Consider the following 17114-nt stretch of genomic DNA (forward strand, 5'->3'; position numbering starts at 1 on the left):
CATTTTCTATAATGAGTGCCTACTTATTTATAGAGGAATCTGAAATAATCTTAAATAATTTGTGATTATAATTTTTATAGATAATGTTTATTCTTATTTTTTCAAATATGGTTGGTATTAAAATTATTATGGAAGATGTCTGTCTTTTATAGATAACGTTTATCTTGCCATTTTTTAGAGATGAAATTTTTTATGAATAATTATTTATTCTAATATTTTAAAATTAAAATTATTTATAGATAATTACCTATTATTTTTTTTAAATATCTAGATGAAATTTTAAATATTAAAATTATTTAATTTGTTCATTTGTGTGTGACCATTTATATCTTTTAACTTAAAGAAATTATTGTGAACCTTGAGATTTTTTAATAAATTTTTGTCTATGACACAATTAAAAAACAATTTTAACTGGGGGTGGATGTGTTTGTTCTTTGTAGTGCCAACCCATAATCATAAATCAGAAATCAGTTTGGCAGGTGTCCCTGTCACGAAAGCGGGCAAATTGGCAAGTGCAAAACTAAGGGTAAAAGTGAAGTGTCCCTGTCATGGTAAAGTGTAAGTCTAATAAGTCCAGCAAACTTCAGATCAAACACGTCTGTCTGCAAGACTGCAACAAGACCCGTGCCCGACTCACCCACTTCTCCCCCGCCCCCCAACTCCCGAGGCCCAAACTTCAACGAGGTGCTCGTGATCCTCCCTCCCTTCCCTTTTCACCCCTCGGCATCTCAGAGCTGTAATGCCTGCAAATGCAATCAATTCTATTAACATTCATGCGGTTTATTTTTTGACATCATTTTTATTAAAAAAAATTAAATTTATATGTCAAAAAATCACAATTGTCTAATTAAACTTAAATATAATCACACACAATTCTATTTTTATAATAATTAATTAAAAATAAAATATTAAACTTACCCTTAAATTAAAAAAAAAAGTGCCTTATAATTTGAGAGAGAAAAAAAGTGAAAAAAATATAAACATTAATTATAATCAATTCTAAAATAAGTAAAATCTCAATTTATGTTCAATGGGGTACAAAAGTCGATTAGTCTTTTAATCACAAAACAAATTAATTTTTAATTTATTTTTAAATCACGGAAGCAAAGTAATCTCTAATAAATTAAATTTTTATTGAATTTTTTCTCAATAAATACGATTTTTAATTTAATTTTTAAACACAGGACTCGTTGAATTTTTTTTTATTTTTTTAGTAAATATGGTTTTTGAATAAATTTTTAAACACTATATTTGTGCTTTTAATTTCAAAAGTTGTAAATTACTTTGCTTTTATGATTCAAAAATAAATTAAAAATAAATTTATTTATGTGATTAAAAGATAAATTAGATTTCGATTAAGTTATAAATTGATTAGGTTTTGTAATTTTTAATAGATAAATTTATATTTTATTTGAGTTTACTGATTGAATAATTAGAGTATATTTGACAGGGGTAGAAAATGAGGGTGGAATTCGAATTCCATCTAAATTTTAAGAAATTCTATCAAATAACTTTTCAATTTTATGAAATTCAAATTCTATCTTAATTCAAAAGATAAAGATTTTTCTTAAAATTAAAAAATTAAAATTCTTATGGGTTGGGTGAGAATTGGAATTCCACTCTCATTTTTCATGCACCCAGTGTTAATAATTATAAAATTTTCATTTTTTTCTTGTTTTTTTCTAAAATTATCAATTGAAGCCACGATCCTTTCCATTTAAAATTTAAGTTTAATATTTTTATGTTTAATTAATTTGTAATAATCGAATTTTATATAATTATTTAAGATTAATTGGACATTTATAGTCATTTTATTTTGTCATATAAACATAATTTTTTAAGATTAAAGGATAAAGGCGCACGGATTGTCCGCGATGGAACTGCCTCCCGTTCTATATTGATTCCACGAAGCGCCGTCCAAGAGGAAGAAGAAGAAGAAGAAGAAGATTCTGAACGAAGCCCCCAAGAAAGCCTCCTTCCTAAGGTGAAGGAGACCGGGCAATTGATTCAAATTCGTAATAAAATAGTTGAATTCCTGTTCTCCTCCAACCCCATCGATCCCTCCCTCCCAATACCTTTGATCCGCGCTGTTGATTTCCGATCCAAATCTTCGCTAGAATCGATCTATTTGGCTTCGGATCCTCCCGGTGAACGCGTTTCGATTATTAGGTCTACATTATTCAGTTTCACGCAAGTTTTCGGTTTAGTCTAAAGGGTTTGGCTTTGGCTTTCTGATGTCGGCGTCGTATTGTGGGTCAGATTTAATCAATATGGATTTACGAGGGCAATTGCTTGAATTGAGGGGGGCTTGATTGCTCGATCCTTGTGCTCAGTTAATCTGCTTTTGTTGATGTATCTTGTTATTGTCAAAGAACAGGATCGGCTTGTGAACGTACCGAACTCGTTTCCGGGTGTTCTCAGGCCAGTTTCTTTAATATTTGAACAGATAACCTTCTCGTTTTGTATCCCCAGAGATAGATGGGATAAGGAGTTCTTCAAACTGCAGAGTGGATAGGTAAAAAGTAACTGATTTTAAAAGGTTTTGGTAGAAAGTTGGTGTGAGTTGTGGTAGTTCAGATGGATTCTTCGCAAGGATCGGCTTTGTCCACAAAGGTCACTGGCTTTGTTGATGGGTCATCCGCACGTAAAGAAGTTTCTTATCTTGATAGCTTGCCTGTCTATGCCAAGGAGCTAATAGCTGGAGGTGCTGCTGGGGGATTTGCAAAATCCGCTGTGGCTCCCCTCGAACGGATTAAGATACTCTTGCAGGTAAATTTGATTCTCCAATTTTTACCCCCATTGCCTTATTTGTTTTTTGTTTCCTTCTAAATATTTTAGACATAGTTAATTCAAACTTATTGCAAACAACGTGGTATTTTTTCAATCATTCTACTATTTGTCTTACTAACCTTTTCTGTTAGTGTAGGCAAAAGCTAATATTAGTTGTTTCTTCAAAGGAACATGGACTTTGCTCCACAACCATTATTGTTGCCCAAAGTTTCTTCTTTTTAATTTTTTAGGAAGATAATATGATTATTAATTATTATTATTGATAAGTATTTAATAGATTGGATTTTCAAGACAAATATACTAGATTAGGGAGTTTTAGAGGGTATGAAGAAGTGGATGGAAGAAGTTTGTAAGGGTGGAATTTGAGTGGAAAGAAAATGAATTCCAGGAAATTGAATTGCAGGGAAAATGAATGTCTGAAAATTGGAAGTTTAACCTGTTTGATTGGTATAATTTTCTATATGGAAAATGATGTTATTTTCCATCTTTTGGTGTTTGATTGGTAATATTTTTCATAGAATTTGGTCATTTTTCATGGAATTCAATGGTGAAAATGTATTGAAAAATATTAAATTTTGTACAGAAAAATTAAAATAATAATGTATTTTAAATTAATTAAATTATTTTCTCAAAGAAATAAAACTACTAAATTATTATTTTTTGTTTTCCAAAGAAATAATTTATATAGAATATTTTTTATTTTTTCTTTTTATATATTTATATTTATTAATTATTAAAAATAAAAAATATAAATAATTTACAAATTCTCCCCCATCCACCCACCCTCTGCTTTCAATTGCCTAGAAAATCCCATCTCCTCCCTCCCAAGGAATTTGATTTTCATGATTTGAAAGAAAATGCCCTCATGTGACCATTATAAGGAAAATGATTTCCCTGGGAAAAAATGGCTATCAAACAATGCACAAGTTGGAAATTGAGTGAAAAATTTTCCTTTTCCATAAAAAAAATTGGCTATCAAACATGCCCTTATTGATACATGATATACTGAGTTCTATTTCTTCATGTTTTTGGTTTTGATATGGAAAACTTTCAGAAGTAATTAGTATCAATGTGGCAAAATATTATGTCGGATTCCCTTCTGGACACAACCCTCCAGTGAGGGAATTAAACGTTGAAATAATTGCATTGATTAAATGTGTTTTTGAGTTGTTTGGAGTTTTTTTTTTTTTAAATATTCACTGAACATGCAATTTGGTTCTTGTCAGTGTGTATATATGGTTCGCTTTTCATCATATTTTCTCTCTAATTGATTGATACATGTCAGATGTGCATTATGACAAGTTGCAGCACCTGCACATCTGCATGCCACATACATGTTTCCCTAACTTCTCTCTTTGGATTTATAGACTAGAACTGAAGGATTTCATTCTTTGGGGGTCTACCAGTCATTAAAGAAGTTACTAAAGCATGAGGGTGTTTTAGGATTCTATAGGTAAGTTTTCACTAATTAATCTTCATCGTTTACCTCTCACAATATTTACTAGACAATGTTGTTTTAACTCTTGTTTATCTTATCTTTTAGGGGAAATGGAGCCAGTGTCCTTCGCATTGTTCCATACGCAGCATTACATTTCATGACATATGAGCAATATCGCACTTGGATCTTGAATAACTACTCTGCACTGGGTACGGGCCCTGTAATAGACCTTCTAGCTGGTTCAGCAGCTGGAGGAACAGCAGTTCTGTGCACGTATCCCTTAGATTTGGCTCGTACTAAACTTGCTTACCAGGTAAGTAGTTCATGCGAACATTTTAGACCTTTTTCTGTAATAGTCTTCCTCACATATTTCCACCATGGGGGCACTTTATTACATTGTCTGACTTCTTACACTAGGCCTGGAAATCACATATGCTCCCTGGACTATAGGGATCCCTTGCAGTACTCTAGCATATCTCTTTGTTGTTAGAGGGGAGCCCTGATAGCAACGGTGAGGTGTTACGATTTTGTGGCTAGCAAATCGCTGGTTTGAGTTATTGAAACAACATCTTTGCAAAGCAAGTGTAAGGCATTCAACAAATAGGCACACCCAATCCTTGCAAATAGGCACACCCATTTTATATCTCTGTGTTGTTTCAGGAAAGAAACCCTGTTCTGAGAGAAAACAAGAGCTGCTAATGCAAACCACCCACGGATAACAATCTATTTCTCTCCACTGGCAACCATCAATTACTGTGCCTCTCTTTTTCTTCTTCATGACTAACTGCTTGACTTCCTCCTAAAATCATGTCCTCCACCTCCATTGTCCAATCACTGTCTACCTTCAATGTCCTCTACATCAAAATAGGAGGCAAGGGTTAATTGGTGACCTAAAAATCGATCTGAAAATACTATACATGAAGATAAAAACCACCATTACCTTTTGTTGCACAGTTCCATATGAAAGATCTAAATGTACATTTAAGTACAAAAATTTCTGGGCATTGATTAAATCATAATTATTCACTAACCGTCTGTTTCCTGCTTGCCTGATTAATTCAGTAAACATCCATTTGCAGTTCTCATCATAGACCTCTATAACTCATATTTGGCAGCAATAGCTGACATTAACTTGCTTCAGCTAATCAGCTTGGGATAGCCAGGAACTCTACAGAAACAGATTCACCAGTATCAAACCCTGTTAATGTGCATCTGTGAAAAAGAAACGACACTTTGTCATTCAATTGTAAACAACCCTTGTTGCATTGTGTCCATGAATGCATTCATTACGAATATCTTTTATTGAAACTAGTCCTACTGCACAATCAACTGGCATTGACAAGACTGATTTGATTGGCAATATCTCACAGCTATTCATTTAACAATTGAGAAATCACAATGGTTATATGAGTCTCTTATATAAGTATATAACTCAGTGGGCTCTGCAGTGACTTTGTGAAAAGCTACTGGCCATTGGAGAGAGAGCACTTTGCATTTTAAGATCATAAAGCACATTTCAACTTTTCAAAGACAATGATATTACACTAAGAGGAATGTGTTACAAACTCATAGTTATTCAAATTAAGGTTAGGATTTTCAACTTTTCAAAGACAATGATATTACACTAAGAGGAATGTGTGACAAACTCATAGTTATTCAAATTAAGGTTAGGATTGATTCATTTTAATCCTAACCTTATCTGAATAAATGGTTGCATTAATAATTTAGTACAAGTGGTTACATTGTGATATTTCATTGCTGTGGCCATGGGAATTTTTTTAGCATTGTCCTTCATTGGTTTATGGGAGTATCAGTGAACATATCTAACATCTGTTGTAAAAAGGATATTATATATTTCATCTATAGTTTGTTGTTCACTATCATTTTGGTTGAGTGTTATTTGTCTTAGAGATTAGTCTCCAATATTAGCCGTGTTGTTATAGGAGTGTGCTGGTATAGCCTATGAAAAATGGAGCTCTGTGATATAAATTCTGTATCCCTGTAAAAAGTTGCATGTTTTTTATTTTCTTGGTTGTCTGGTGTTGAAACTCTGTTTGGCATATGAGCGAGATGCAGGCATCACCTATAATGTTTTTCAAGTGTCCTGTCTAATTAGATAATCGGCTCATATTGCCTGTTTTCAGATGATTTACTATTAGAGTAGTGTTCTTTTAGTTGATTAACAAAAACTTGGTAAATGCAAAGCTGGAATTATGAAGTGATGGTATCAACCTTTGAAGAGGTCCTGGACCACTGATTCATATCGTTTGAGTATCTTAAATCAAAATCTTCTTTAAGTGCTTGTGCAACATATACATTTTGGATGCCTTTGTATCTTTTGATTGTTAGGGGACGCCCTTATTTCTCAAAAGCAACCATGCCTATCTGAAACCTTTTGGTCTCATGAAGTTCAATGTCAAGAAAAATGTTTCTGTTTCTCAATGATACACTTAAGGATTTTTCATGCGACGTTTATTAGTAGAGTTCCCCCCCCCCCCCCCTTTAATAATGTTATATAACTTCATGTGAATTAGAGTGTTGTATATATATATTTTTTATTTTGGTTTGTGAATTCTTCATTTTACAGGTTGTGGACACAAGAGGAGCTCTCAGGAATGGTGCAAGAAGTTCTCATGCACAGCCTGTGTACAATGGCATAAAACACGTACTAGGGAGTGTTTACAAAGAGGGAGGAGTACGAGGACTGTATCGGGGAGTAGGTAAATGATGTGTGCTTCCTTTGTTTTTCTTCTCAATTACATTTAGTAGGTACTGTATGTCGACTTATGAGCATATTTATTGTTCAGGATCTATTACATGTTTGCTAATTAATATTATAATTTATTGAAGGATCTTCATTTTGAAAAATGTTTTCCACGTCATTTTCAAGTAGCTCTCAGTTATCAGCAGGGTTGAGACTGCTTATAATTTCTCAGTCCTAAGGCAGCTTCTCTTGTGATGATGCTATTGATTGAATTGGTTATATGCTTGAATTTCTTATTGCATTATTGGCTATATGTTAAGTTCTTTTTGCTAAGTGTTCAAGATGACTGAAGCTATACTTTAAACAGGTCCAACACTCATTGGCATTCTTCCTTATGCTGGTTTAAAATTTTACATCTACGAGGAACTGAAGAGGCATGTTCCTGAAGAACACCAAAAATCCATTTTGATGCGTCTTTCTTGTGGAGCTTTAGCTGGTTTATTTGGACAGACCTTCACATATCCCTTGGATGTTGTTAGGAGGCAGATGCAGGTTTTATTTTTTCCACTTTACTCTTCTGGTTACAGTTTCTCTTATTCCTTCAATTGCATATCTAGTTTGATAATAGATTAATGTTATTACACTCCTTTTGTTGATGAGGTTTAAACTTCTGTTTGTACATGTAGTGTCCTTTTCCTCTTGCTATGGCTTGATTTATGTTGGAATTGTCTTGAAAAATATGGTAATGGAAGTTTGTAATGAGAGGAATAAACTTCCTTAGTATTCATTGTTTCACGGTATGCAAATATATACACAAAAGTTCCTAAGAATTCTCCTAATGTTTAGTACTAGATTACAACAATATGTTTAGATTAGAATCAAACTCGTATTAGGATTTCCTTATCTGTTTTAAGGACTATCCTTATCCTCCCAGCTGGACATCTATTTCATCTTTATCTTTATCTTTTTGTCTTCTTATCCTGTTGGTCATAACTTAATTTCCTCCTTTATCTTCTTCAACACTCCCCTCAATATATTCAAATCCTTGTTTGAATAGATATCTATCATTCCCAGCTTGGCTCTAATATATTCAAATCCTTGTTTCTGCATTGCTTTAGTAAGGATGTCTGCCTCTTGAAATTCAGTAGGGATGTAGGTAAGGCTTATATCACTTCTTTCTATTTCTTGCTTGACAAAGTATCAATAAATTTTTACGTGTTTCATCCGGTCATATTGTACTAGATTATTCACAATGCTAATGACCGATTTACTGTCACAGTAAAGTACTTTTGGTGAGGATATTGAAAGCTATAAGTCTTTCATAATCTTCTCCACCCAAATAATTTCACACAGCTCTTGTGCAATAGTTCTAAATTCTGCTTCTGCACTGCTCCTTGCAACCACTGATTGTTTCTTACTTCTCCAGGTTACCAAATTCCCCCATAATTTTGTACAAAAACCATATGTAGATCTAATGTCTTCAATAGAACAAGCCCAATTAGCATCTACAAATGCTTTTATTCCTTTGTTTTGGCTCTTCTTAAATAGGAGTCCTTTCCCGGGTGTTCTTTTGAGGGTACATAAGAATGTGATAGGCTGCCTCAAGGTGCCTTCTTTTAGGTGAATGCATGAACTGACGTACTATGCTTACAGCATATGTAATATTAGGTCTTGTGAGTGATAGGTAAATCAATTTACCCACTAATCGTTGATATCTCCCTTGCTGTCTTCTTTATTTTTCTAGTTAGGTTCTAAGGGGTACTAGTAGATTTGCATCCAAGCTTACATGTTTCTTTAAACATATCAGTAGTGTATTTCCTCCGAGATATACAAATTCCTTCCTTGCTTCTAGCTGCTTCCATCCCAAAAAAGTATTTTAACTTCCCCAAGTCTTTTACTTCGAATGCAGCCTTTAGTTTTTCTTTTAAATGCTCAATTTCTAGTGTATTGTCTCCTTTGATGATAATATCATTCACATAAACAATAAGAACTGTCTTCCTGCCATCAACTTCAATTTTTGTAAAGAGGGTATGGTCAGCTTGCCCTTATTTGTACTCTAGCTGAATGATGGCATCACTAAACAGTTTGAACCGGGCCCTTGGAGATTGCTTTAGGCCATATAGTGACTTCTTTAATTTGCATACCTTTCCTCTTGTATTTTCTGTCTCAAAACCTAGGGGTATCTTCATATAAATTTCCACTTCTAGCTCCCCATTCAAGAATGCATTCTTGATATCAATTGATGCAGCCTCCAATCTAGATTAATAGCCACTGAAAGTAACACTCTGATAGAATTAAGCTTGGCCACCAGAGCAAAAGTCTCCTCATAATCGAGTCCTTGGGTTTGGGTAAACTCTTGGGCTACTAATCTTGCCTTGTACTTGTCAATGATTCCATCTAACTTGTACTTGATTGCCAATACCCATTTGCTGCCCACAACTTTCTTTCCATCTGGTAGATTGACAATATCCCAAGTGCCATTAGTCTTTAGGGCTTGCATCTCATACCTTACTGTTGCCTTCCAGTTCTCATCTTGCAATGCATGATGTATATCTTTAGGAATCACTATATTATCAATGCTAACTGTAAAGGTCTTGAATTGTGGAGATAGCTTTGAATATCCCACATAATTTGAGATAGTGTTATGTACAAGATCTCACCCCTTTCCTTAATGCTATTGGGATATCAAGATTGTCAAACTTGTTAGATACAACCTTTTCCATGTTGTCACTGCCCTTTGAACGTATCTCTGGATCAGACATTGGGTTTGACTAAAGGTCATGAGGCCTTCTAGAATATACCAAATATGGTTTATCTAAGGCTGGATTTTTTGAATCCGATCTTCTTGATCTCCCCCTGAATTAGACATTGAAGTTTGATTAGGAATAGGGATTTCAGGGACCGATTCAGTGGCAATAGGGAATTTAGGATCTTGAATAATGGGTAGAGACACAATAGAGTCCCATTGTTCCTCTACAATAGGCATTTGTTCCTGCAGAGGATTGGTGTGGAAAAATGGTTGATGTTCGAGGAAAGAAACATCACATGATACAATGAGACGTCTTGTAGAAGGGTGGTAGCACTTGTGGCCTTGTTGAGTAGGAGAATACTCAACAAATATGCATTTAAGGGCTTTAGGTTCAAGTTTAGTGTCATGTAATAACTTGCTGTAAGGGGAGTTTGCTGTAATTATCTATAGTTAAGGGGTAAAACATAGCATATGGTAGTAGCTAGCTATGAGGGTTGTACTAAATTAGTTGGTGCATTAGCAGCAGGTACATTCTCATGCATGTGGGCGGTTACAGCTCATGGGAGGATAGGAATCCAGCTATATATAGTGCTGAATTCCGTCCTACGGTTATGTACGAAATATCAGAGAATCTTTTGATTTCTTCTCTCTCTCTCTCCCTTTCTTTCTGCATAATTCCCTTCTCTTTCTTTCTGTTCCCGTCATTCCTATTCTATTGTTTGATCGGAAACTATTGTCCGCTTTGGGAAGCTGACATTTAGATTGAGAAGGTTGATATTTATGCACAAACACAATGCATCACTTTTGGTGACAAAGAGTTGAGCACCCTAGTATGATAGGGATAAGGAAGATACTCAAAGGGGTTCTAAAGGAAAAAACTTTTTGAGGGTAGACGATTAATAAGGTAGGAAGAGATAAGAATGGCTTCCCCCCAATATGTGTTAGGGACCGAGCTTGTGAACATAAGAGCTCTTGCTGTTTCAAGGAGGTGATGATTTTTTCTTTCTGCCACCCCATTTTGTTGAGGATTGTAGGGGCATGAATTTTGGTGGATAATGCTATGAGTAGCTAGATAATGACTGGAATCATTGGAGAAATATTTCCTGCCATTATCTGATCTTAAAACATGGATTGGGGCTTGAAAGACATTATTTACCATTTGTTGAAACCTTTTAAACACAACATAGGCCTCAGATTTGTCCTTCATTAGAAACACCCAACTAACCCTTGTATGGTTATCTATAAATGTGATGAACCATGGAGTGTTAGTCAAATTAGGTGTCATTGCTGGTCCCCAAATGTCACTATGAATCAAATAAAAAGGTTTTGTAGGTTTATATTCATAAGAACGATGAGAGTTTCTAGTTTATTTAGCAAGAATGCAGTGTTTACAATGAAACGAATGACTGCTTTTATTGATAAAAAGATAGGGAAACAAAGATTTAAGATAATTGAAACTAGGGTGCCCTAAACGCTGGTATCATAACATGAGTTCAAAATCTGAAATAATAGACAAGGAGAATTGGATTTGTGACCTAGATCCAAGGGGTTGTCCATGCTTTGTCATATATTAGAGGCCTCCCTTTTCCTCAACATTGCCAATCGTCTTCCTCGAAGATAGATCCTAAAATTCACAATAGGAATGAAAAAATGTTACCAAACACTTCTCTTCTTTGATTATTTTGCTCACTGACAGTAGATTGCACTTTAAATTAGGCACATATAGGACTGATTTCAATTTCAAACCTGCCACACAAGCTGTACCTTTCCCTTGAGCAATTGTTGTAGTACCATCAGCCATTGAGATGGTTAAGCCTTGAGAACAAGGCTTAGGCTGTTAGAACCTCAATAGATCCAGTCATGTGATCAAAGGCACCTGTGTCTATTATCCATCAATCCATAGGGAATTTGAAAGAGATTAAAAAGTGTCTAGGAATACCTTGTTTGGTAAGTGATTAGGAGCTTCTATTGTCTCCGGTTTGGTAACCTTAGATTGGCTCAACAGTTGTTGTAAAATCTCCAACTGATCTGCAGATAGAACCAAGTTGGTTGTCTTTCCAGTTTCTACCTCTCCTCCATAGACTGTTTGATTTCCTTTCCTCTGATTTCTAGGCTTCCAATTTACTGGTTTTCCATGTATCTTCCAGCAGGTTTCCTTGGTGTGATATGACTTGTTGCAGTGATCACACCATGGTTTGTCTTTCTGGGTTTCTCCTTTGAATGAACTAGGTGGTTTTATTCTTGAGGAAACCAAAGCTGATGTTTGTGAACTTGCATCAGAATTGGGCATCCTTGAAGGATTCAACATCACCCTTTTTCTGCTTTCCTCTCCCAACTTCTGCAAAAACTTCTCTTATTGAAGAAAAGGGTTTGGTTCCAAGTAACCGCCCTCTAACTTCATCAAGATCAGCATTCAATCCATACAAAAAATCAAACACCCTTTCTTTTCTATCATCTTTTCATATTTCTTCCCTTCTCCAGCTCATTCCCATTTAATCTCATGGAATAGATCCATCTCCTGCCACAATTCTGTTAGGGAATTGTAATATTCAGTGCTTAATTATTACCTTGTCTACTTGTTTGAATTGTAGATCGGATCTGAAAGCTTTGGGAAGTAATTTCCATGTCTGAGTAAATTTCTTGAACAACTTCCCAAATCTCTCTAGCTGTCTTGTAGAATAAATATGTCCTTCCAATCTTTGGTTCCATAGAATTGATTAGCCATGCCATCACAATAGAATTTTCAGCTTCCCACACACCATAGTTTGTTGAGCTTGTGCTTGGCTTATAGGTTGTCCCAGTTAGGTATCTAATCTTTCCCTTTCCCTGGATTACTAGCAAGACTGATTGGAACCATTACCTAAAGTTGATTTCATTCAACTTGTGCTGAGTGATCTGCAAGGAATGATTTTTCAAAGGTGATTGGAGATGATGGAACTTGAGTATTCCTTGCTAGAGGAGGTAAATCGGTTGAAGCTTCACTTCCTGTCTGAGATTCAGCCATACCATGAGCTTAGAGGATTCTTCAAAATGTAGGAAAGGGAATAGATAGTAGATTCTGCCACAGAACCGTGGCTCTAATACCATGAAAAATATGGTAATAGAAGTTTGTAATGAGAGGAATAAACTTCCTTAGTATTCATTGCTTCACGGTATGCAAATATGTACACAAAAGTTCCTAAGAATTCTCCTAATGTTTAGGACTAGATTACGCTCCTAATATTTAGAATTAGATTACAACAACATATTTAGATTAGAATCAAACTTGTATTAGGATTTCCTTATCTGTTTTAAGGAATATCCTTATCCTCCCAGCTGGATGTCATCTTGTCTTCTTATCCTCTCAGTCATAACTTAATTTCCTTCTTTATCTTCTTCAACTTTCCTCTTTATCTTCTTCAACATGTCTATTGATTTGATCCTGTAGATTTTGACTCATTTTGTGCTTGTTGGTAAAAAGTATGGTATATCAGATACTGGAAATTTATTACAAAGATCGTGTCATGTTTGCAGAATAGGAAAATTTACTCAAAATAAGTCTATACAAAAATAAATGTTTTTCTTTTCTGGATGCATGCGGAGTTATAGAGGAAAATTTAAACATTCTTGACAGCTTATGATGGCAGCCCTGCGGGCAATTCAACCTTGTATATTGATAGTCCATAAAGTCAATAATGTGATGTGAAAATTTAGGCCTTTCTGTGGAATTAAATACCGTTGGAATTTGGATCCAACAACTTGTAGTAAAATAACCCTTTGATTCCCTTCTCTCTCTCTTTTCTTTTCTCCTCTAGGTGAATTTGCTGTTCCTTCGACTTTTCTTCCATCCAAACATAGCATATATCTGTCTCCCATAAGAATAGGTAGGAAACTAGGTTACTATTTAATTGCAAAAAATATTTTCCAGTTTTCTATCTTTAGTTTTTCACAAAAAGTTTAAACGCATCAATTGTTTAAATAAAAAAAAAAATTCTTTTATCTTAGAATTAAAACAGGTACAAAAATAGTTTACGAAAAAAATGTATTCAATTATTGTATAATATAATATCATGCAATTAACAATATTATGATATTCCTAATTATGTTATTATTATTATAAAATTAATATTAACAATAGAATATTCATGATATTCCAACTATATTATTTATAATGATAATTGATAATAATTTATTAATAATATTTTAAAATTAAATCTATGAATAAATTAGATTGATATGTTATAAGATTAATATTGTCAATATATATATTCATGATATTGCTAATATTAATGATAACAATTAATTTTAATTGTTTCCAACAAAAGTAATCACAAGCTTTAATCCATTAAATGTGGTTGGTTGTATGAATTTTAGACCTCCATCCATCTCTATCTATGGCCATATCCTCTACATGACAAATTCTTTTCTACAATTTTAGGAATTTTGTAATACTTTATTATTGATATTGCTAATATTATAATATTACTTAGTATTCCAACAATAAACAATAACATCATCACTAGCCTTAATCCACTAAGTGAGGTTGGTTACAGGAATACTGGCTTTCCAATCATCTCTACACACAGCTATATACCTGTGAGGCATACTTGCCTCATAGGTAATGCCTATTGGCCTATTTCTTCCATGTCCAAACTCTAAACCCTATTTATTTGTCAAACTTAAATTTATAATATTATTTGTTGTTAGTTAATTTTGCTATTTATTAATATTGTCATTGTTTCTATTGTTATGATATTATTTATTTAACATGGGAGAAACGAGTACCTAGGGAAGTCCTATTGAAGGTGTTTTGAGGAGGAGTTTGGATTGCTCATATACAATATATTAAGGAGATGGATCATTTAGCAGAAGTGTGTTAGGACTTGTGGAGAAGATATTGAGACTTTCCCAATTACAATTGGATTACATCAGGGATTTGCATTAAGCTATTATCTTTTTGCTCTTGTTATCATGAAACTAAAAAAACTCATACTAGAAGTGCATTACTGTATTTTATTTGCAGATAATATTGTCTTGATAGATTGACAAAAGAATTCCTAGGATTTAAGCTAAGTAGGTCAAAAACTATGTGGAATGTTAATTCAATAAAAATATAAGCAGTTGAAGCTCAAATATTTGAATGTGACCTGGTGCTGGTGCCATAGTCGTATTAAGTTCATCTACAAATCATTAGTCCCATGGTTTAAAGCTGAACTAAGTTATGATTTGGTTGGGTTTCTGTTTCTCTGAATACACGGGTGGATTGATATGTTGGTTAAGTTTTGGGTTAAACTCAAAAGTCAATGGAAACTGACGCATGTGCAGGTAAATACCTACAAGGAGGGAAATACCATATGCTTAACATTCATTTGGGATGCAAGACCAAGTAGGAATATAGATTTGATTGTGCTTTTATAAGTAAGAACTTGAAAGACAACTGTGCCTAATTTGGATAAGTGCAGTCAGAAAGTTCTATTTTTCAATCTGCCCAGAAGAGTTTAGTCATTTGTTTGATATCCCTTATAACTTAAACTGGACTAGTGTTATGTTATTATATATGCTTAGCATATTTACCCTAGATATGCATCAACGGTGTAAAGTTTGTTAATGTTTTATCATGTATGTGTATCTGACTTTAGTCTAATTAAGTCCAAATCTAAAGTGACTGACGTGGTTCTTTCTTGTTTTCAGGTTGAACACCTGCAACCTTCAGTTCAAGGTGGTGGTAGATACAGGAACACATTCCATGCTCTTACAACTATTGTTCGTAATCAAGGAGGGGCACAATTATTTGCTGGGCTAAGCATTAACTACATTAAGGTATTGCTTCAACTGAATGATTCAGTAATTACATACTTTTGAGCACAGCTTGACATAACATATTGTTGACCACCAGATATCACATTTTAGTGCTTTTTAATTATTATATGCAGAGAACGCAGCTAACAACCAAAAAGTAATTACAATGGCAACAATGTCTTGTTACAAATTTATAATATATTTTGATGGAGAATTTATTAGTTGGTTATTGATTTGCTGGCACAGATCGTTCCTTCCGTTGCCATTGGATTCACGGCTTACGACACGATGAAGGCGTGGCTTAACATTCCGCCTCGACAGAAATCATCGGCGGCATCATCGTCGTAGTCGTCATAATCATCAGCAGCTGCATGCGCTGAGATACATGGGCATGAACACAGCCGTATATGCAAAGCTCGTTCACAGTTGAATCTCATCTCTAGCGGAGACTAGGGAGCTGGTTAGCCATGTTTTGTTTCGTATTTGATTCTCGTCTTTGGTACTTTCGACATAGCAGAATAAAAGTACTGGTACTGTTCTGTGTGGGCTATGTTCTTAAAGATCCGGCCTTTAAATTTAATGTTTCAACTGATGTGCCAGTCTCTACTCTCTTTTTTAAGTCTAAAGGAAACAAGAAGATTTATCAATGGATTCAATTTAATAATGACTTATTAGGGTAACGGAACAAATTCACCAAAACCTTTAAAATAGAATCTACCAATTTCGATCAATGGACAATATTTTCTTAATTTGTAAGAATTTGCGAGGAAGTTAAATATGTAAACAACTGTTCAAATCGATCAAAATTAATCATACACGAGATATAAATTTTTTCGTGAAAAATTTCTTCAAATCAAAAAGTAAAAACCACATAATCAAAAGTTCAGAAGCTTTAGTATGATCAATCAATCAATTGTTTACAAATCTCTCTCTTAAGACTTTTACAAACTAGCACCAATATTTCACAGATAAAAGGGATCATAGCAATAATTAATAAAATAAAATAATGAATGGGAGAAGAAATCACCAAAAATATAATTTTTGTTCTAGCGGAACATTCAATACTTGTAGGTCTCCGAATTCAAATCCCACTGTCAAGATTGAAGAAAGAAAAGTCTGAAAGTTCTTGTTCAAAAATCAAATCGATCAGACCATAAATCGCTTTAAATTGTCAAAATGATCACAACTACACAAAGTTGGAAATACTTACAAAACAGCTTAGTCTCAAAAACATAATATTGTTCTGAGTAAAAATAGTATGACTACAGAACTCAAAAATAAGATTAAATTATTTTAATTAAAACTCTACGAGAATAGAGCACACATTCCAAAAATTATGAAGATCAGATCATGGGATACTTTGGAAAATTATGAAGATCAGACCATGGGATACTTTGGATTAGTTGTTTGATCACAATTCTATTTTCCCCTCTTCTTCTTCTTTACAATCCTAATTACAGCAAATTTGGGCCAATAAAAGAGCTTTTAAAATGGATTTTTTCTACCATATTTAGACTTTTCTCCACAAAGGAAGGGAGCCAAAATTGGGCCAAGAAAAGAGCTTTTAAAGTGAGTTTTTTCCACCAAATTTGAGCTTTGTCTCCACATAGACAGAGAGCCCAACCCAACATGACTAAGTTGTCAGCTTGGATGTT

General features: G+C 34.1%; 1 protein-coding gene across 1 annotated transcript; it reads left to right on the forward strand.

Moving 5' to 3' along the window:
• Window positions 1-1855: 1855 nt before the first annotated feature.
• LOC127813352 (mitochondrial carrier protein CoAc1) lies at window positions 1856-16051 on the forward strand. The gene is made up of 7 exons (XM_052354289.1): window positions 1856-2769; window positions 4158-4243; window positions 4334-4541; window positions 6816-6948; window positions 7300-7484; window positions 15352-15480; window positions 15706-16051. Exons 1-7 carry the CDS (start codon window positions 2578-2580, stop codon window positions 15805-15807), a joined length of 1035 nt encoding a protein of 344 aa, XP_052210249.1. The 5' UTR covers window positions 1856-2577; the 3' UTR covers window positions 15808-16051.
• The last annotated feature ends 1063 nt before the right edge of the window (window positions 16052-17114 follow it).

Source organism: Diospyros lotus, chromosome 11 (genome assembly GCF_014633365.1).
Source record: "Diospyros lotus cultivar Yz01 chromosome 11, ASM1463336v1, whole genome shotgun sequence".
Taxonomy (NCBI): Eukaryota; Viridiplantae; Streptophyta; class Magnoliopsida; order Ericales; family Ebenaceae; genus Diospyros; species Diospyros lotus.